General features: G+C 59.9%; 1 protein-coding gene across 1 annotated transcript in view; it reads right to left on the bottom strand.

Moving 5' to 3' along the window:
* Adgrb1 (adhesion G protein-coupled receptor B1) overlaps positions 1-8344 on the bottom strand; it is a 63287-nt gene extending 54943 nt beyond the window's left edge. The window contains exon 1 of the mRNA XM_013520249.1: positions 7416-8344. Coding sequence (XP_013375703.1) covers positions 7416-8199 — 784 coding nt within the window. The 5' untranslated portion in view covers positions 8200-8344. The remainder of the gene's footprint in view (positions 1-7415) is intronic.
* Between the last annotated feature and the right edge of the window lie 12898 nt (positions 8345-21242).

The raw sequence follows: 21242 nt of genomic DNA, 5'->3' as shown, positions 1-21242 counted from the left end.
AGCCGAGGGTGATCTGCATAGCCAGGGGCTACAATGATGACACCCTAAGGTAGTAGAGCCTGGGGAAGTGCCAAGGAGGAGATCAGAATCTCAGGTTCTGAGAAAAAGCTATCAATGTGGGGGCTGTGTATAAATATCATGTCATCTTCAGCTATGAACACGGTGGAAGGGCCTCAGGGGGGAGTGAGGGCACAAGAGAGGGGAGCAGATTGGCATGACACCCCCAGGACAGAGCTAGGGGCCGGTAGTGACAGTCCCCAGCATGGCCCGCACGTGCACAACCAGCAGGACAGGGCAGCAGCTGCCCGCAGAGCAGTGACCAGCTCAGAGGCTGCCTGTCACATGCCTTGGCTCAGGACAAGAGAAATCACAATCAAACCAGGTCAGATCCCAAATATCAAACTAGGTCAGGTTCCACATACCCCTACCTACCCCAGCCTAGGCCACCTGCCAGGACAAACCAAGGTCCAGAACTCTCCCAGCCTCATGGATCTCATCTGCCACAGCCATCCCAACCTAGGGTTCCAGACAAAGGAACAGAGTCCAGGGAGGCAGGCCTGGCACTGGGGCCAGGGTGGCACATCCTGCTGGTCCCCCATCCCTGTCCAACCCTCACAAGGAAGCCTGAGTGATGAGGAAATGGCAGTGGGCGGGAAAGAGAGGGTGTCCAAGCCTGGCTAATCGGAGGATGCCACTCCGTTCCCATGGCAACTGCTGCAGAGCGCAGCCTTTCAGGATAGACCCAGGTTAGGCCTCAGCTGCCAAAACACCCACTATTTCAGGGCTGGTTACCTTGGTGACCCAGGTGGTGAGGATGTGGGAGGGGGGAGGGTAGAGGAAGGCAGAAAGAGGGGACACCAGCTCGGGAGAGACAGGGGAGAGGGGACAGTGGCTCAGAGGATGGAGCCCCCCTCAAACCCATCCCTGACTCTTGTTACACTGAGCCCTGATCCAGCTCATAGGCTGAACCCTGGTTCTGGTCACACACTGAGCTCTGATCCTGGTTGTAAGTTGAGAATTGAGCTGTGAGTCTGGTCATGCAGATCCTTGTCCTTGGTCACATGCAGAACCTTGATCCTCATCATAGACTGGGCTTAGGATCCCTGAACTCCATCACACACCGAGCTCTGATTCCAGTCACAACAGGATCCCCTACCTTGGCCACATTCCCTCTGCTAATGAAGGCTCGGAGAATGGTAGCAGCTATTTTTATTATCATTTTCAATTTTAATGTGTGTCCTCACATACAGCTGATATCCGATAAATGTCTGCTGAGTGAATGCATCCATGCCACAGGGGGAGTTCCTCAGAAGGATGCCCAGGCCCACAGTGGAGGGTACAGTGGTACTTCAGGGCTAGCTGGGCCACCAGGGGGCAGCGGAGGAGTCATGGGGCTGGGGGTAGGCTGCCCCTCCAGGCCCGGAAAGAAGCCGCCATTCTTCCCCCACTCAATGCCCCCTCTGTCTGGAAGCCTCATTTCCATCTCATTATGGGGATGAATAGAGCCAATTATCAGCCGCCCCGGCAGGCTGGCCACCCAGGAGCGAGGGTGAACTGGGAGAGAGCTCTGCGTCCTTCCCACCATGTTGCCCTGGCATGGAGATGGTGGGTTCCCCAAATCCTGCACCCCAAGTGGGCAGGGCTGGGGCACCAAGGGTGTCCTCTATTGGGTCAACCTTTCAGTATCAGAGGTTCCCTGGAGCGGGGGAACTGTGCACTCCCGAACTCGTCCAGCAGAGGGCTCCCACGTACAGCAGGTTGGGCAGCCTCTGGGCCCCTTGTGAGCTCCTGCTGGGTATCACCCCCACTCCAGTCACTCACTGCATGATCCCTGGACAGGGACCCCTCTCCAGGTTCCAGGCAGGGCCCATCTGCCCTGCCGCCAAGCTGGAACTGTCTGGGGGCACCCAGACTCTAAACCTGGACTCTGGACCCGAGACTTAGGGCCTGGATCCAGAGCAGAGGAACACCACCAAGGGCACCAGGGTGGCTCCCCGCAGCCCCTGCCCCCTTCAGTACCCCCCACAGCCCTTACCCCACACAGCCCCACACACAGTGGTCTGACTTAGCCCACTCTCCATGGGGCTGGCAGCCCCCTGTGAGCCCTGGCCTCCTCCTGTCTGCTGGAGGCACTTTCTCCTTTATGCTTTAAACAGGTCCTACCTACAGACCTTGTCCAGTCCCCAGGTCACAGAAGGGGAACAGGCTCACAAGCACAAGCACAAGCTGCCACGTCTCCGTGTCTGCAGCAGCCATGTCTCTGTGTCTGGCAGGTGCTCCTTGTCCTGAGGACAGTGCTCTGGTCATAAGCCCCAAAGTACAGGCCATCCTAGAGACCCGGATACCTTATTGTCCTCTGTGGGCCTCAGCTGCCTGATCGAGTGGCAGAGGCTGCCAGCTGCCTACCTGACATCCCTTTTCCACATGTTCCTGGCAAGCAGAACCCAGTTCAGACCATAGATCAGCCAGTGTCACGGCAGTGGGGGGGGGAGGGTTGAGGTCTGGCCTCCGAGCTGAGGCGGTGATGTGGGAAGGGCACGTACACGAGTTTCCAGTGGATGACGGCATCTATGTACCCGGGGCTCCATCTCCATCAACTCTATTCTTGATGGGCACTGAAGCCTTGTTTCCTGCGCTTTTCCAAATTGACCCTTGTGCAAAAAGAGTGGGCTGCCCGGGCAGGGTGACACCCAGCATCCCTGACAGTAGAGGCTTTGCACCCTGTCCTGCTCACACCCCAGCCTAAGGCGCATCCCAGCTCTCCTCTCCCAAGTGCACACTAGCCTCACACGCTTCCTGTCAGGGCTTGTGGGCTCCTGGGGGGAATGAACTGAGCCTCAAAGGGGCTGTGGGGAGGGGTGTCACCAGCCAGGAAGGCCCAGGGCCGAGTGATGACCAGCACTGGAGGCAGGGTGAGAGGGAGGCCTGCCCCAGTTCTGCAGGCCAGGCATAGCCCCTCACACAGGCTGAAGCCCAGCGTCACCCCCCCACAGGGAGAAGTAAGGTCCCACACAGAGCGACACACACACTCCCACTCCCGGGATGTTGCTTTTTCATTATCTTACATGGCATCTCTGCAATAAAATTCTTTAATTAAAACATGAATATTTAAAACCACCCTTGAGAGAAATGGCCCATCTCACCAGCGGCAGAAAGATGCTGAGAGAGAGAGATGGAGTGATGAAGAGATAGGGAGACAGAGAGACAAACAGAGACAGACAGATGGAGATACAGGTGAGGAGACAGACAGACACGGAGATGGAGAAACAGGAGACAGTGCACAGGGAGGCAGAGAGACCGAGAGGGTAGGCACCGGGGCCTGGCAGCCACAAAGGGAGGCAGCAGAGGGACAGCCGCTCTGTCCTGAGGAGGATCTGTGGAACCTGGCCTGTGACATGGCCGTGTGGTATGTGTCTGGCCTGGTGCGGGCAGGGCTAAAAAAGGGCCACGGGCTTGCCCAGCCACCTGCCGGTCCTGCTCCTTTCAGCCACCAGGTCCTACCGAGTGGGGTCAGCAGGGCTTGGCTATCTTTCCTGGCTCACAGCATGCTGCCCACATAGCTGTGAGCCAGCACAGATAGCCAATCTCTGCTGACCTCTTGGGTCCTTATCTCTGTCTCTCTATCTCTCTGTCTCTGTCTCTGTCTGTCTGTCTGTCTCTCTCTCATACACACACAGGTCACTGCGGGAAGAAGGCCCAGGAGGTACCACCAGTGAGCTCTGCTGTCTGCCTGTCCTTATATGCTGTGTGAGCCTAGCCACAGTCTTAAATTCTCTGTGCCTGAATTCACTCAACCAGCATCAACTCAGTACCTGCTGCGTGGCAGCTGCTGCCTCCCTGGGCAGGGCCGGTGAATGGGCACAGGCCCTTCCTGGAATGCACACCTCAACACAGCCAACTAGTAGCAGGCACAACATGGGCAGGAATTCTCAGTGTGGTCACAGGGACATGTGCAGAAAGAGAAAGATAGAACGGGTAGGGGTTGGGCTGGGAAGGCCATCTCTGAGCAAGGTCTGAAAGCAGAAGGTACCCTGTAGGTATCTGAGGGACAGAAGTTCAGGCAGAGGGAATAGTCCATGCAAAGGCCCTGAGGCAGAACCCTTGCTTAGGAGCCTATCTCATGGACTGCTATGAAGAGTAAGCTAGTTAAGCTGTGGATACTTCCAGTATATAGTAAGTACCCACTACATGACTGCTATGACACTACTATGCTCATTTTTCCAGAAGAATCAGGGCCTTCTGGGTGCAGGGCATGGGCACCAGGGCCCAAGCTGAATGGCCATGTTCTACCTCATTCACAAAGACATGCTGCTGCTTCATGTTGCCAGCTGCCCTGGCCCACATACTTCCCGGACTTTCTTTCACAGGACTGCCGGCCACTGCACTACAGCTCTGCACTGTGCTTTGTGAAACAGTTGCACAAAGTCCATCCTCACGTGCACATGCACATGTACACACGCCCATGCTCATGCAAACACGAACACACTCACTATGCATGGCACACACTTATTTGCACCCACACATGTGGCACATGTACACACACAGTGAACATGCAAGCATGCACACATGCATGTACCCATACATATATGGGTAAAACTTGTGCAAAACTTGTGCACACACACGCATGAACACAAAGTACTATACAAGCACATACACATAAGTATACATGCATGAGCTCACCCAATGCACACATATGCAGAAAGTACTGCACACAATACATCCTGCACAGCACATGTGCACGGTGCACACAGCACACATGCATAGACACTTACACCATACTTACATGCGTGAACACACATACACACTGTGTAGTTCACACGTGCACACAAGCACAATGCACCGCGCACACATGTGGCACCATATACATGTCCACACGGGTATATGTGCACGTATCCACACTGTCCTTCCTGCTTCTGAGCACTATTTCCCAGCATCCTTTCTCCAAATCTGTATGCATATCCCAAACTGACTTCCCAATATCCCTGCCTCCAGTCGGCCTGGCCCCCAGGCCTTCCCGTCTCGTGCGTGATCACCAGCAAGGGCGCTGTATTTCATTATCAACACTGCTTTTGCCTAGCAGCACTCTACCGCACTCCTATTCCTACAGCAATCTAGGAAGGAAGGTATTTTTACGCTTCCTGTTTTAAAGATGAGCCCAAGCGGATGGGAGAGCTGAGGGGATTAGCCTAGGAAGACACAATAATCAAGGTCTGGCTGAGATTTGAATCCTGGCCCTGGGCCTCCAAACACAAGGTTCAAGTGCCAGTGCCCCAGCCTGGCCCTGTCCCAGTGCTCCTAGTGGCACAGCTCTGCTCACATGACACCCCCTGCCCAAGACCCACTCTGACCTATGGCCCTTTCCCTGCACTGTGCCTCCCACCCCACTTGGCCCCCGCAGTGGACTGCAGGACTGCACACAGACCGGAACCCTAGGAGCAACCGCACCTTCTCCTGCCCCCATGCTCACATCCTTTTATCCACAAGGTCATCAGCTCTACCCAAGGCCTTTCTCTCTCTGCCCTCCAGGCCGTCATCAGCACCTCCCCATACGCATGCTGGGCTAGAAGCCTGGAACTGCCCAGGTGTGGCGCCCTTTTGCTCTAAGCCTTCCCAGATCCTCTTGCTCTGAAGAGCAGGTGCAAACTCCATGTGGAGGCCGGGTCATTATACCCACAGCTCTTGCCAGAGGCTTGAACAGAGCAGCTGCTCAGGAAAGTGTGAGGCCCCCCCATGCGCTCCGAACAGAGTCTGACAATTCTTGGGCACAGCCACTGCCTGAGATGGAGGCCTATGGGTGTGGCCCCAGGCTGGTGAGATCTGCCACACCAGATCAGGGGCACCTGGCAGGGAAGTCCGAGGTGGGCAGGTGAAGGACCCATGGGTCAGAGCAGCCAAATGATCCGGGCGGTACAGTAGGATGCACAGCCACACCTGCCTGTGCCTGAAGGCCCTGTCCTGCGTTCTTGCACTCCCAAACCAGCTACTGCCTTGCTTCACTGTTCCCCAGAGAGAATGTCATACGCTGCTCCACTCTCCCTGAGTCCCCCTCGGACCCTCTCTCATCACTGCCACACCACAGACGCTGCCCTGCCAAAGTCACAGTGACCTCCAGCCCGTCCAGCCAGTCCTCAGCTCCTCTTTCCCTGCCACTGGTGGCACTCGACGTCGTTCATCTTGCCCGGGATTCCAACTTGGTTTCCCGTGCCCCAGCCCGGGGGCATCAACTCTATCCTCCTTGGGGAGCTGCTGGTTCAGCTTCATCCCCCCACCCACAACCATCCCTGCCTCCTGCCTGGCCAAATTCATGGATCCGCCACCAGGGGCTGTGAACAGAACTGGGTAGCAGGACGCTGGCTTCCTTTGTGACCATGTAGCCTATTTAAGGCCTGCGAAGACATGTTCTGAGAAGGGCCCATAGGCTTCACAGGATCATGCCCAGCCACAAGCACATGCAGCCACCCCCGCTTATCTCTCAGATTTGAGCCACACCCCAACTCAGCCAGGCCCCTAGGCCTCCCACCCACACCTGGGATGCCCTGTCTCTTTCCTGCAGTCACAGGGCATCAGCGGTGTTGCCTGCTGTGTACAGGCCTGACCAGCAAGTTTCTGTCACTGCACCCATCTGCGGCTCCTGGTCACTTGTCACCACCTGTGTAGGCCCTGTCTCACCAGTGCTCCACAATCCAACACCCTGGGATGGGCCTGTGCTCGCTCCACTCTGGAATGCATCAAGTGCCTGCCCACCTCAGGCCTGGGCCCATGCGAACCTATGTCCCTCATATCACCCAGAACGCCAGACAAGGTCCCAGTCCACATGCCCTCCCTGACCTCGAGTGAAACAGCAGCCCCTCCAAGAGCCCAAGCTGAAATGAATCCTCCAACACCCTTGTCACTGCTTTCTTCTCTGCTGGGGGAAGGGGTCTGTTTTTGGTGTTCTCCAGTGCCTAGAGGGGATCCCGTATGCACATAGTAACTAGCTGTGGGATAAGCTACACTCCACACAAAACCTCACTCCTAGTGGATCACAAAAAGCACAGCTGTCCACACTGTCCACGCAGCCCGAGAAGCCCATGCACCCACCCCAAGATGCCCCCGCAGACCCCAGCCACCGGCCACAGCCACCTCGGGCTCATTAGCACTGTCCTCTCTGCCCTCGCCCAGCTGAGAACTTACACCCTCACCCTGGAAGAAGTCAGCCCTTCATTCCTGCATTCTCTCAAAGTGAGTGCCTACTACACTGGGTCCCACGAGGGCCAGTTTCCTGTCCTCGGTGTGCCAGTACTGACTTTTGGCAGTGCATAAGGGCCTCCCGGATGGATGAGGCTGCTGGCCAGACCCAGCCCTGGGGACACTCTTCTGGGCCTTGCACCTCTGCCTGGAGGCCACCTCTGAGTTTCCTCTTGGCCGTCACTTACCTGCCGAGCCGTGCCCACCCCGGTCCTGGGTCAGGCTGGTGAGGCAGTTCTCGGGGCTGCCAGCTACACCGTCCCTCAAGCAGACATCACCACGGGGGACTAAGGGACTGGAAGCAGGGTCTCCGGCCTCACCACCCAGGCAGGCACAGGGGGTCTGCATGATGCCACAGGGGTGTGAGCTGCGGCTGCCAGCCAGACAGGCATCCAGCCAGCGGCACAGCATCTGGCAGGCAGCCCGGCTGGGGTTTCGGTTGCCCACGACCAGGTATTCCACAGAGAAGTCATCACTGGGGCCTGGGGCCTCCCGTGGGAGAGCCAGGTCTCCATCCTGGGGTGGCTGCTGTCGCTGCATCTGCAGGAACTGCTTGCTGGCTTGCAGGAAGGCGAGGGGCGCAGAGGGGTCACAGAGCCGCAGCACCTCGTCGAAGCTCTCCACGCCCAGGTAGGTGCGCGTAGACTCGAGAAAGGAGTCGAACTGGTAGGTGCGGACACGGCCAGGGCCGCTGCAGGGGCTGGGTGCCTTGGCCACCTTCATATAGAGCGTGTAGCGCCGCGGGTCTGGGTTGCGTAGAGTCCAGGAGCAGCGCGAGGCGTTGGCTGGGAACACGGCGGCTGCTGAGAAGTAGCCGAAGAACTTGCCCTGCACCAGTGTGGCACACGTCTCGGCCCCAGGCCCTGTGTCTGCCCCAACAGCAGCACGTGCCCAGCGCCCCAGGAGCAGCAGCAGGAGCAGGAGCGGTGCGAGGATCCAGAAGGGGCCCGGGGCGGCGGCCTGGCCCCTCATCCTAGCTCGCGGGGCCGCCGGGGTTCCGCGGGCTGGGCAAGTAGGAGCAGGCCAGGCCTTGACATGCCAGGGTCCGGCAGCAGGCGGGTTGGGCCAGGGGTAGGGACAGGGGCAGGGGACAGGGGGCAGGGGGCAGAGGGCAGGGGGCAGAGGGCAGGGGGCAGAGGAAAGATGGGCACAGTACAGAACAGGACTTCAGGCAACAGGGCGGGCAGTGGTGGCTCCTAACGTCCAGGGCCCTGACGCCTGCCTGTGGCCACCAATGGCAGCTGGAAAAGAAAAAGCAAAGGGTATGGCATGAGGCCCTGACGGTCACTAGCTCCATGCTGCCGGGTGCTGGAGGAGGGTGGTGGCAAAGGCAGGGTGGTCTGGGCAGCAGAAATGGCCCTGGCATCCTCCAAGTCCCCTGCTCTGTCCACCTGCTTGCACCCTCCTATTTGTTCCCCTGCAGGGACAGATGCCCAGCCAGGACAATCCCTCTTTCCTGTCCACACCCTCCTGTGCAGGGAGGAGTGACTATTTCACCTGGGACGCTTGGTCATGTCCTTCTGGCCAGTGTCCTGATGTGGCTCCCTGGGCCCTGGGCCTGCTCACTGCCTTTGGGTCCCCTGAGCGTAGAGGCAAGCTCTTCTCGGCCCTCTGTGCTCTCTCCTCTGTCCTTCCTCCCTCCTTCAATGACTGTCCTCTATCCTGGCAAAAATGTGCAAACCCATAGGCAGGGAAGCAGATAGCAGAATAGAGGACAAAGGTCATTTGGACCATCCCCTTAGGCCCCAGCAGATACCCTGCCCTGTCCACAGGCCTGGAGTGGGTGTGGATGCAGACCCCTGGGGCAGGAGGGATCGCCCTGGAGATGAAGGGCTCGAACAAGGTGCCCAGATGTGACTACCTGACCCTGCCCTTTGCGTGCCCCATGAAGCTGGACTCTGGCTCCTGCCCACTTCTCACTCTCCCACCCGTCCCTCATGTCCTTCAGCTCCTGGCACAGGGCCTGGGGATGGACAGAGGGGCAATGGAGCCACCTTGCCTCAGCTGCTAGCTCTTTGAGGATGCAGTAAGCCTATTTCATGACGAAGAAACCAAGGCACAGGGAATAAGTGGTTTCCCCAAGGTCACAAGGAGTAGGACCCAGACCTGAACCCTGGCCTGACCCTAAACTGGGGCCACTGGGGGGCCTCTCAGTGCCAAGGGAGGGCCCTGGCTGTCCTCCGACACTTGCGAGCAGGACACACAGAGCTGCCCAGAGCTCGTCCAGCTTGACATTGCCCATCCTGGACCCACTTTTCTATGGACCTTAGCAAGTTTCTGCCCCCAGACTTCAGTTTCCGCATCATCCTTAAGCCCCTGGCCAGGCCGTCTGCTTCACCAGCAGCTGAGCAGTGGGGAAGGAGGGAAGTTACTGCCAGGCTCCCTCCCCACCAGAACCCACACATGCAGCCACCTGCTCACAGGGGATGGAGCAGCCCCCTACTGCCTGGGCCCAGCTGGTCAGTGACACAAGGTTGGTCATGGTTCTGCATCCCCTTCTGGCATCCTCCTACATAGGCCTCCCTCCTAGGCAGAGCCAGAAGCCTTCATGCCTGGACATCCTTGGGCAAGCCCTCCCCACAAAGCTCGGGTAGTTTGTCTGTAGAATGGGTATAATCACCCCTGCTCTCACACAGGAGTAAGAGTGGGCCAGGGAAAGCAGGGCCACTGTGATGCAGAAGTAGCCCCAGCAGGGAAGGGAAGTGGTTGAGGCCCATATGGCCAGCCAAGTGCAGCCTCTGTCCTGTGGTCCTTAAGGAAGCCACACCCGTATCACCAGTGTCTCATCCTGGTATCTCCCAGCGTACCGGGCAGCACTCTCCACGTCCCCCACCTCCTGAACCCCTCAGCCAGTCCCGACCCCAGGCAGCCTCAGGGGTGGCCTTGGACACAGCATCGCACAGCTCTCCTGCCCTGGCCAACCTCCCCATTCACAGAGCTGAGAGGTGGCAGCCAGGATCCCACAGCCAGCCTCATGCTGGCAGCAGTGCTGGTAGCAGTGCATTCCGTTGATCCTGATGATGGGAGGAGCCTCAGCCCCAGCCAGACCTCACTCCCAAGCTGGGCCTGGCAAGCAGCCCCGCACTACAGCACCGCCCCAGGTTAACGCCCCCTACTGTCCTGTGGAGAACCAGGGGTCAGCTCTGGTTTGCTCCTAGGCAATGTGGGCAAAGCCAGTGGAAGTCCCCAGCCTAGCCCGTCACTGCCCCTTACACCACCGACACCCCCACAGGCCAGCCAGCCTCACTCTGCCCCAACCCCGACTTGTCACGCCAAGGAGGCCCACACAATCCTGTTGGCCCTGACCCTCAGACAGGGTTACCATGAAACCCACACTTCCCCAGAGCAGCCTACACAGGCCGAGATGAGAGCCCTGAGCGCCCCCCTCTACCCTCCCATAGACAGCTCCGGTTTTGGGAGCCTGGGCAAGTGCAGAGGTGGAAAGCAAGTGCAGAGGTGGAAAGCAAGTGCAGAGGTGGAAAGCAAGCCTGGGCAAGTGCAGAGGTGGAAAGCACAGGGTCCTTCAGGGCCCCTGTCCACCATCAGAAAGTGGCCCTTGCAGTGCTGGATGCCAGGGGCCTGGTATCCACTGCATCCAGTGGACTGTGCAGGCCTCAAAGGCTGGCTTGGAGAGTAAGCACAAAGAGTCATCTTGGCTCCTGGAGGGAGGAGGGACCCCATTTCATGATGAGGAGTACGCCTGGGTCAGGACTATGTCCTCGAGGCAGCAGCTCCGTCATACAAACGGACACTCACATCCACAGAGGAGCCAGATGTCTTTACCTGCCACCAGCCCAGCACCCACACGAGCTGGCCAGCCTTCTTGGCAGAGGCCACCCCCTCCCTGGACACCTGTCAGGGGTGAGAGGCTCTCAGTAGGCAAGTAGGCAGGGGCAGAATCCAAGGCCAGCAGCAGGGCAATCTCCATAGAATGAACTCCTAGCAGGTCTGGGGCTTCCCCATGGGATGGGGACAGGACCAAGGGTGTCCTGCGGGAGGAGGCAGAGGGACAGGCCCCAGAGCCAGCCAGGTGGGGGATGTGGGGGAGACCATTCTGGCCAGGATACTAAGGATGATGGAGGTCGCAGTGAGGGGGACAGAGTAAGGGGAAGATTAGGTTCAGGCAGCTGTACCCTGAGGTCCAGGCCCATGACACCATCCAAAGTGTTCTCAAACATGGGTCCTGAGAGCCCTGGAGTTCCCAAGTGTGTACGTGGGGTGTGGGGCTCGGTCCAGTACCGAGTAGAGCTCGGTACTGTAGAGCTCGGCCACGGTCCAGTACCCGGGCATTGTCTAGATTTGAACTGTCCTATATCCTAGCCGTGGGGAAGGATGGCCCATAGGCTATCCCAGCCAACTTGAGTTTGAGAAACACAGAATGGTCTGGACCTGGCCTTTCTGGCGGGGTTGCAGGGCAGGGCAGGGCTGGCCAGGTGGTCCAGGCCATGCATGCAGGTAGCCCTGGCCCCCACCTGCCCACACCTAGCCTCTCCACACCCCCAGCAGTGAGGATCCCTTTACCTCCACCTGCCTGGCCCCTCTTGTGAGACTCTCCATAGCCTTTTCACCCCAAAGCAGGGGCCCTCTCATTGGACCCTCTTGTCCCCATGCCAGGCCTAAGCCAGGCCCTGCAGTCCAGGTCACGTGGTTACAGAACCAGCCTGCAGTTGAGGCAGAGAGAGCAAAGTCAGGGTCAGGCACCAAAGCTCAGCATCTCAGAAGGATGGCACCTCAGCAGGCTCCTAAGGGAGACGAGGAGTCAAGACCTGTCTGAGCTTCACTAGGAGTCCCTCTGACTGCAGGGGACAGGGGCAGCAAAAGGGCAGCAGGAGTCGCCCATCAGTGGGGCAGAGGGTCACAGGGTATGTCTGGTGGGCACACGGGGAGATTGAGGAAGGGGAGGATCAGACACGTGTGCACGTGTGTACCTGTGCGTGAATGTCTACACAGGTCTGTGCATGTGTGTGCAACAATGCGTGTCAGCTTACACAAGGTCAAGGAGCAGGAGGAGAATCTAGGTGCAGCATCACACTTGCTGGGCAGGGGAAGGAGGATTTGTCCTGGACAGGGAGTTTAGTGAGACCCCAATGGTGGCTACTGCCACGTGCATACAGCAGCCCTTCTGTCCTGCTCCCCCAGCCAGTGCCCCACCCCCAGAAGCAGTGCATAAGGCCCTTGGCTGGGAAGGTTGGACAAGGCAGACTCTGAGTCCCACCACGCCCCCGATCCAGGTCCTGTCCTTCAAGGGCACCTGGTTTCCCTAGCAGTACATGTCACCATCAGCACTAGGAGATGCTCTGTGCATCAGCCAGGGGCCCTGAAAATGGAGATGCAGCATGGTCTGTCCTTACCTAGCCAAGCCCAGCTGACACCTGAACCCTTCTCAGGCCTCCACTGCAGTACAGAACTCTCAGAGCTTCGGGGCCACAGTGACAATCTGAAAGAGGTCACAGGCCGTGCTGGGGTTCACTGGGGCCCTGGAGGCTCCTCTGGCTGAGCATTCACATCTAGCTATGGTACGAGGTCATCACAGGCCCTCTTGGCAGTGAAATGAATGACTGCTTGGTCCCCCAAACCACAGGCTGTCTCTCCAGCAGCTGGATCCCATATCCAGGCCTGGGGAACTTCAGGTCTTCTGACCCTCTGCCTCCTCCAGTTCCCAAGGACGGTGACCGATTAGCAGCAAAGCCTCCACAGGTCTCTGGCTCTCTGGCACCTTCTCCAAGGTCAAACTGCCCTTGCTGCCAGGAAGCCCTGCTAGAATCCAGCCCCCATTCCGTCTGTACAGACGGGATGGGCCAGCTTCTGGGGCAGAGCTTCCTGTCCAAGCCCACAAGGTGATCTTGGGGTGTGGCAGGTCTCTGAGCATGGACCACAGGACGGAGGACTCAGGAATAGAGGTGGAGGATCAGGGAGGCTACACTAGAAGGGGACAAAGAGCTGAGTCTTGGGAGGAGAAAGGAGCACTGGTGATCAGGGCTCCTAGAGTGCCACCTGCAGGCCAGGCCTGGTCTGAGCGCTCATGGGAAGCCCTCACTCAGTCTCAGTGACCCTCTCTGGGTGGAGGGGACATCCCTCACCTGACGTCCCCTCAAATGAAGGATGCCACGCCCAGCTCCACCATCGTCCCAGGGACTTGTCCATTCATGCAAACCACACAGGTACCCGCCTCACAATCAGACAATCAGTCACGCCCCGTGCCTCAGTTTCCCGTCTGTACTACAGTGAGTGATGGGACACTCTCAGAGGTCCTTCTCCCTGAGTCTTTTCCCACCTCAGTATGTCCTATTCTCTTCCCACAGCCTGGCAGCATCTCCATCCTGGGCTAGTTCACACCAACAGACCCGACCCCAGGCCCAGGCCGCTACATCCCCTCCCCACCCACCCCAGGCTGCCAATGGCATCCCCAGACACCAGCCACAAAAGGCACTCTGTAGTCCTCAGCCTCTGAACAGTGCCCGCCTGTGTCCTGAGAAGAGGCTGTGCTGGGGGAGGGGTGACTGCCCTTGGCGCTGAGGACTGCCCAGGCGAGGGGGACCTCCCTGCTCAAGGTACCCATGGCCTTCCAGTGGCCTTCCCAGGCCTCCCCCAGCCAAATAAGCAGATAGCCTACTACTCACCGGTGGGGCTCTGGAGGGGTCTCTGACATGGCCCTGTGTGTTTCAGGGATCAGGGACATAAGGGGAGCTGAGAGTCCAGGACAGGTCTCCCTCATATGCAGCAAGCCAAGAAAGGGTGCTCAGAGGGCTGCTTCCATGCTCACAGCCTCCAGACTCACCTGCTCCACTTCAGCCTATGCCAACAAGGCCCCAGGGCAGCCAGACCTGCTTTAAGTAGCCCAGTCCCATTCCATCCACAGCAGAGCCAGGCCTCCCAGGTGGCCACGGGGTAGGGGGTAGGGGGCCCCAGACAGGTGTGGAAGCCTCCCACAATCTTATCTGCAGGTCCAGCCCTGTAGCTAGCCACCTCCTCTGTCCACAGCCTGCCTGGGCACAGGGACGCCCAAGGAATGTGGCTGGAGGCCAGGTGGAACTGCCAGAGGAGAGAGTCACAGACAGAACATGGGGCACTCTGAGGTGTAGCAAGAGGAACCATGCTGGCCAGACTCTGCTCCAGGCTGCCCCACACCCTGCCCTGGTGTTGGGCCCCATCCATTCCCTGCCCACAGAGGCACTGCCATGGTCACTTCTGACACAAACATGGAGGCTGAGGCCAGAGGGGCTGCAGAGCCCCCACGTGCCCCCTGGGGAGGAGGGAGCTGTCATTCCTCATGCCCCTCAATGCCATCCACGTGGCCAAGGTCATGGCCAGGCTCCAAAGGGACTGAGAGGCCCATCTTTCACTGTGCCTCCTCTCCTGGAAAACTACCTACAGCCTCTAAGGATGCTCTAGCCTGCGTCTCCTGCCCTGCTTCTTTCAGGTCCCAGGATGTTGCAGGACAGGTCTGAGGTCAGCGTGAGGATGGACATATCACACAAGAGCTACCACTGGAGGGCAGGGCTGTTTCTGGCATGCTGAGGGATGAGAGGAGGCGGGGCCTGAGCTGAGCCTACAGGTCTCCTGACTTGCAGTCCTTCCCTAGCACCTGCCCTACCAGCACTGGAGGCTGAATAAGACTAATGCTCTCCCCCAAGAAGAATGGAGGCTCCTTGGGTGGGGTCACCCTGAATCTCCCACAGCAAGAAGGTAGACATTGGGGGAGAGCTGTCAGCCTAGCTGCTGCAGAGGAACTGCTGCGGAGAAGTACGTGTGTCCTGTAGGTGGGCAGCCAAGTGCCAAGGGGACCAGGGTTTGTGTGTGTGTGTGTGTGTGTGTGTGTGTGTGTGTGTATGTGTGTGTGTGACTATGTATTCAGGTGGTGTATGAATGTGCAAGAGGTATGTGAGATATTTGGGGCAAGATGCGAGCATACAAGAGTGAGTGTGTAAATATGTGGACATGTGCTGTGTGCGCAAGTAATGAGTGTGCACATATGCAAGTGTGTGTATGGTACACATGAGGCAGTGTGCAAGTAGTACAGTCTTTGACCATTATGCGCATGTGGCATTGTGCAAGTGTGTGTGTGAGAGCACGTACGTGCGCAGTGTGCAGGGTAGCATATGAACAAGTGGTCAGGGTGTGTGTGTGTGTAATGCAAGTGTCACAAGTCTGTAGTGTGCAAGGGCAAGGCTGGTGTTGTGCATCAGCATGGGAGGCCCACAAGGCAGGGTCCCGGGCCGCTGCAGGGGCGGGTCTCTGGGGCCGGAGTCTAAGTACCAAGGGGACAGAAAGGGATGCTGGTACAGAGGCTTCTTCTCCCTGTCCCTGAATGCCAGCCTCTCCTTTCAAGTATAAAAAGCATGTCTGTATCGCTGCCAGGGGGTGAGACATCACCAAGCCCCACCCTCCACAGCCCCCTGACAGGTCACCCACAGTGAGGCAAATAAGTCAGGGAGGTGCTGGTCCAAAGCCACCGTGTCAACACGAAGAGGGTGAGATTCCTATCATGTAACTTCCAGGCCGGTCCCTGTGCAGGGCCTGGGAAGGGGGGGCAGGACTCAGGGTGGTGGCAAGGACATTGGGAGTAGGGCCCCTCTCACCCCTCACACCACTGTGTCTGTCAGTATCAGTCAGGGGCCACTTCTGTGTAGCTCTACCCAGCCCCCTGGGGTCCTGCCTACCAGCCCTTCTTCTGCCTGTCACTCCAACAACTCCTCAACCCCAAATCCTGGTCAAGTCTGCACCACCAGAGAAGCCCAGGGCTGGGTAGAAGCCAGGGGCAGGTTCCCAGGTGGGTGCAAGCCCCCCACCTCAGCCTGGTCTCATGTCAGGGTTAGCCCTGTCTCCTGGCTTCCCGGACTCTGCCAGCTGCATTTGCTTCCCCAAGCAGGTGCACGGAGCTCTGAGGGCCACATAGCACCCCGATCATGCTGTAGATGGCCAGACATCCAGGGGCAGGGAAGGGAGATGGGCAGTGGACAGAGGAGATGGCGCCGAGGGAGGCGGCAATGGCGGGGGGTGTAAAAGGGTGGATGAGGTGGTGGGGATGATGGGACGTGCTGTGCTGGGAGGGTGTACAGAGGGCAGTGGGGACCGTCTGGTGGAAGCTGGTGTTGGACCCGAGGATGGGGAGAGAGGGCAGGTGTGCGTGGGCGTGAGATGTGCGCACATCTGTGCTGGGTAGAGAATTGTACAGAAAAGGAAGAAGTGGGTAGAGGAAAGTGAGGGGCCAGTTTGCTGAGGTTAGGCCAGCGCCAGGGTCCCTGGAGGGGGAGTGCACACAGGAGACTGCACTTGTCCAAGCCCTTCGAGAGTCAGGCACCCATGTGGCTCTGCTGGGGGAGACGCCTGGCTTTCTGGAAGTATAACAGGAAGCCCCAGCAGGGCTAACAGAGGCAGAGGAGAGGGGCCCGGCGGACAAAGCTCCCTTCACAGGCCAGCCCTTCAGCACCGACCCCTCTTCCTGATAATAAAAATGGGGCAGCAGGAAAGGAGAAGAGGGTGGGGCGAGTGATACTCCCACCTAAGTGTGTGGTCCGTTTTCCTTGGGCAGCTCCTCACCTTGCTCTTGAGGCAGAGGACAAGGGAACCAAGGTCCCAGGAGAACCGAGATCTGAATGCAGGCACCTGCACCCTACTAGTTCTCTTGCTTGGTCCTGCCTGGCAGAGCTCTACGGCTACCTGCCTTGGACCCTTCCCTGCTTTTCCAACCTAGAGACTTACGGAGCCAGCAATGGGCCACGTCCCAGGATGTGCGCATCCACAAATGCGTCCCCTGGAACAAACAGGGCCCACACTTCTACCTGCACGTGTGCTGTGTGTGGACAGGCACGTGAAGAGGGCTTGTGCACCTGTGTGCACCTCCGTGCGTGTACTGATCATGTCCTGGGGAGCCCACGTGGGCAGTTAGGGTAGCGGCACACTGGCTTTCTCCCATGTCTCTCTATGGGTCATGCATACCTGTACTTGCACTGTGTGTGTGTTTATGCTATGCCCTGGGAGGGTAGGTCTCAAGCCACATCAGGCTAGGTGCAGTCCATCCAGTTGTGACGCATGTGCACATGTCCCCTGTTTGATACAGCTGTGAGTGTGGGCAGCCCCCACAACTGGGTGTGCATTTTTCCTCTTGACCCATTCCTAGTGACCCTGCTTCCCAAAGGAGCCCTCAACATCTGTCTGGCATGTGTGTGTGTAGTCATGCAGACCTCACATCCTACATGGTCAGGTTAACTACACTAAGACCTGGTTGCCTACCCATTGCTCCCAGGGCACAGGCCAAGGCCTTCAGGGTTCCTGGGCAGAGCTCCACCCTCCTCAGAAGCCCCTGCCTTGCCCTCCAACCCCTTTCTCACACCTGTACTTTCACATGCCCCAGGACTTTTGCATAGCTGAAGCTTCTGATCCCTTACACCTGCTCCCCTGCCCAAATCTTCTGTGGGCTCTAGTTTAGCTGTTGCTTCCTCTTGAGAGCTTCCTGGAAGTGTCTCTTGGTCCCTTTTCGCCCATCCCCTTTCCTCTGCCCTTCCCACTAGCCTGAGGGAGTCAGCGCATTTCCAGTGGCCAGTGGGGCCTGCTTCCTTTGTGCGCATTCAGGCTGTGCATAGGGATACCTCAAGCCCTGCGCTTACCAAAAACAGGGCTCTGCCGCGGCTCAGCTGCAGTAAGAGAGGCAGGGTTCTGGAGGGCAAAGACAAGCGGGTTTGTGGGCACGGAGAGGATTAAGAAAACCTTACAAGATCTAGGTCTTGAGGGGCAAGAGCGTTCCTTCCAGGGGTCCGTGTGAGTGCACAGGACATGGTAAAACGGGGTGATCTGATCCGGTCCCGCCACGCAGGGTGTGAAGTCTGCATGCCTGCACACACACCAGGCAGCCGGCGGATGGACGGACACGCACGTGCATGCGTGCATATATGTACACGTGCACAAACACGCGCGCTCATGCTTGTGCACAGCGGACCGAGGCCAGGAGAGTTTGGGGAAAGGCGAGTGGGAGGCGAGGTGCGTCACTGGCGCTGGCGGGGCGGGCATGGGACTAGAGAGGGCGGTCGGGGTCTGCCCAAGATGGGGCCAGAACGCTGCGGGCCGAGGAGGAGACGGAAGGGGCGGGCAGGCTGGCGCGGACGCGGCGCGGGCGCCCTCTCCCGGCTATCAGAGGCAGCGCGCCCGGCCCTCCGCCCTCCGCCACCGCAGCCCGGCGTCGGACGCCTGGGCCTGGAGCCCTACGTAGTCCCCAGGGGACAGATTCAGGACCCCTAACCCGCTCCTGGAGGCGGGACTGGGCAGGCCGACCCGGATACCAGCGTACTGCGGAAAGCCGCCCAAGCCTTGCGGCTCGCCCGGCCCTCCCGGGGCCCGCTCCTGCGCGATCCCGCGGCTGTGTCCGCAGGCGCGGAGCCTCCTCGGAACCTGGCCGGCTCAGACGCCGCAGACCCAGCACGCTGCGGACCCAAAACGCTGGATCTCTGGATGAACGCTAGCGATCAGGGCCAAAAGGGCTCCAGGAGCACAGCTGGTGGCCCCAAACCACGGACGCGGCCACCGAGGCCCCAGAGGGGCCAGAGCCTGCGCTCTAGGAAGGGACTTGGAGGACTCCGCAACTTGGCTGCGTCCCTTCCCCGGCCCAGGATCCAGAGGAGTGTGGCATGATGCAGAGAGAGACTAATCGCCTCCTCTCCGCCCCCGCTCAGGACCTCTGCGGGGACAAGCGCCCTTCTCCGGGATCGGAGGCGGCAAACTCCGGGCTCGCGCCCCCGGCACAGCGCCTGCTCGCGCAGTCGCGCGCCGCCTTGGCGCAGCCGCTGGCCTTGGGGCTCGGCCCGCCGCCTAGGCTCCGAGGCTCCCCGGCTAGTCTCCCCACACTAGATTCAGGCGCAACAAGTCGGAAAGCAGCACAGAGCAGCAGCGAGCACGCCAGCAGAGAGAGTGCAGGGCCCGGAGCGAGGCGCCTGGAGCTCCGGGATCCCCGAAAGAGCGCTACGTCCGCCTCGGGGGACCCGGCGCAGTCTGCGGGCGCGAGGGACTGATCGCGGGAGGCCCACACCCCCTTTCCAGGGCCCGACTCCGAGCGGGCGGGGGCGCTCCCGGGAGCCCCCGCCTCCTCCTTCGTCTGCTTGACCTTGCTCGGGTACTCAAAGCCGGACCTGGCGGCACCCCGACGTCCGGGCGCAGAGTTTCGCAGACGCCCGCGGTCTGGGAGGGAGCGCCTCCCCCTCGACCTCCGTCGCTGCCTTCTCGGCTGCGGGGGTCTCAAAAGAATGGAAGGTTTGAGGGCTCTGGGAGAGGTTAAATTCTCTTTCTCAGATCCAAACACCAAATACCGCCTCCCAGATACAGAAAGGACCCCTGCCTCCCCTTCTCCACCCGCCTCCGCCCGCGCGGCCGTGGCTTTCCCTCTGCGGCGACGCTCGTTCGGAGGGGGCGTGCATTTGGGTCCATGGCGGAGGACATGGAGGGTCTCCTTGAGTCCTCAGGGTGCGGCGGAAGTGCAGACCTCCCAGTCCCCTAACCAAACGCCTGCCAAGCAGCTCCCCTGGGCGGGAGTGCGCGCCCCCCGCCCACCCACACGCCTTCCTGCCTTTCAACTCCTTGGGAGTTGCCGCTAAGGCATCTGCGTCCCAGACCCGGGGAGAATGGGACGTGATGGGGATCTCTCGGAAAGAAAGGGTGCTTAAGGAAGAGTGGGTTGGGGCTGCTCTGGTCCTAACCCGGGTCCGTGAGCTCCAAAAAACTTGGAGGCCCAAAATAAAAGTGAAAAGGGTAAGGTGCCCAGCAGGCCAAATCTAGGGTGCCAGGCTGGGCGCTCCGCCGGGTTACGTGGGAGTGACCAAGCAGGAGCCGCGCGGCCGGGCGGAGGGACCCAGGCTCAGCGCTGCGGCCTCTCACGAGCCCTCCGGAGGCCGGCGGCGTTTTCTGCCCTGCCCGAAGGGCCGCGGGTACCAGGGGCTAGGGTTCCTGGCGGCATCCCGAGAGGGGGCGGGAGCCGTGCTCGTTCCTCCAGGCATCGATGCGCGGCTCCGAGGGAGCGCAGTGGCATTGGAGGGCCGGTGGCCTCTTCCCCGGGGGACGCGATCCCGGGAGAGATCGGCACCCAAAGCCTTTGCCTCACGCAGAGCCGACCCCAAAGTTCGGAGAGGCTTATCCGCACTGCCGCCTGACCCAGCGCAAAGAAAGAGGACGGAATGAGCCGGGGCATTTGCACGTTCGTGATGGTGTGGGGCACCAGGATAGCCCTCCGCCCGAATTGCGGGGGCGGGGTGCCTTGGGGGTCTCCACACCAATCCCGAGTCTGTAGAGAGGGCCGCGAAGGGGAGTGTGGGGGCTTCTTCGGGGGGAGGATGTCTCAGGCCCCTAAAATGTGTGGAGGGGGCTCGGTATGATTAGGACGGGGAACAACTCGAGGTATGTCTCCCGAGCCCCCGCGCGTCCGTGTGTGGTTGTAGAGGGCCCTGTGGGCTCCTCAGACCCCGGCCGGCGTCTGCGTGTGCCGGGGCACCGCGGGAACGCCTTGTCCAGCCCACCCCGGGTCTGAGCCCGTGATGAGGAAGGGGCGCCTTCCCCAGCCTGACAGCCGTGCCGGGCTGTGTGTGCTCGCGCGTGTGTGTGGATGGGGGAAGGTGAGCAGAGCGGAGGAGCCTCTCCCACGTCCGGGTCGCCCCCTCCTCAGCTTGCCTAATGCAGGCGCGCCGGGACCTGCCAGATTTCGTCGCCGACAACGGAGGAAGGGGGCCGGCGGGGGCGGGGGGCAAACTCCCGAGATCCGAGCTTGAAGCTGCGAAGCCCCAAACGGCGAAGTTGGGAAGTCCGGGCGCGCGCCCCTCCCCTCCCCCCTCCTGCCCGCGCGGCGTCCCCACCGCCGCGCCCCCAGCCCCCGCGGGTGCCGTCCTTACCTTCCCCGGCAGCCGCGGCCCCGCAGGCGAGGACTTGATCTGGCGAGTTGCAAATCCTCCGGAGGGACTCGCGTCGCTGGCGGCTGACCCAGGCGCCCGGCCAGCAGGGGGGCTCCTCGCTCCGCGGCCGCCCCCGGCCCACTCCCGGCC

Source organism: Chinchilla lanigera, unplaced genomic scaffold, assembly GCF_000276665.1.
Source record: "Chinchilla lanigera isolate Chin_1 unplaced genomic scaffold, ChiLan1.0 scaffold00053, whole genome shotgun sequence".
NCBI classification, from domain to species: domain Eukaryota; kingdom Metazoa; phylum Chordata; class Mammalia; order Rodentia; family Chinchillidae; genus Chinchilla; species Chinchilla lanigera.
The sequence above is the reverse complement of the archived record's forward strand: the minus strand, read 5'-3'. Positions and strand labels throughout refer to the sequence as shown.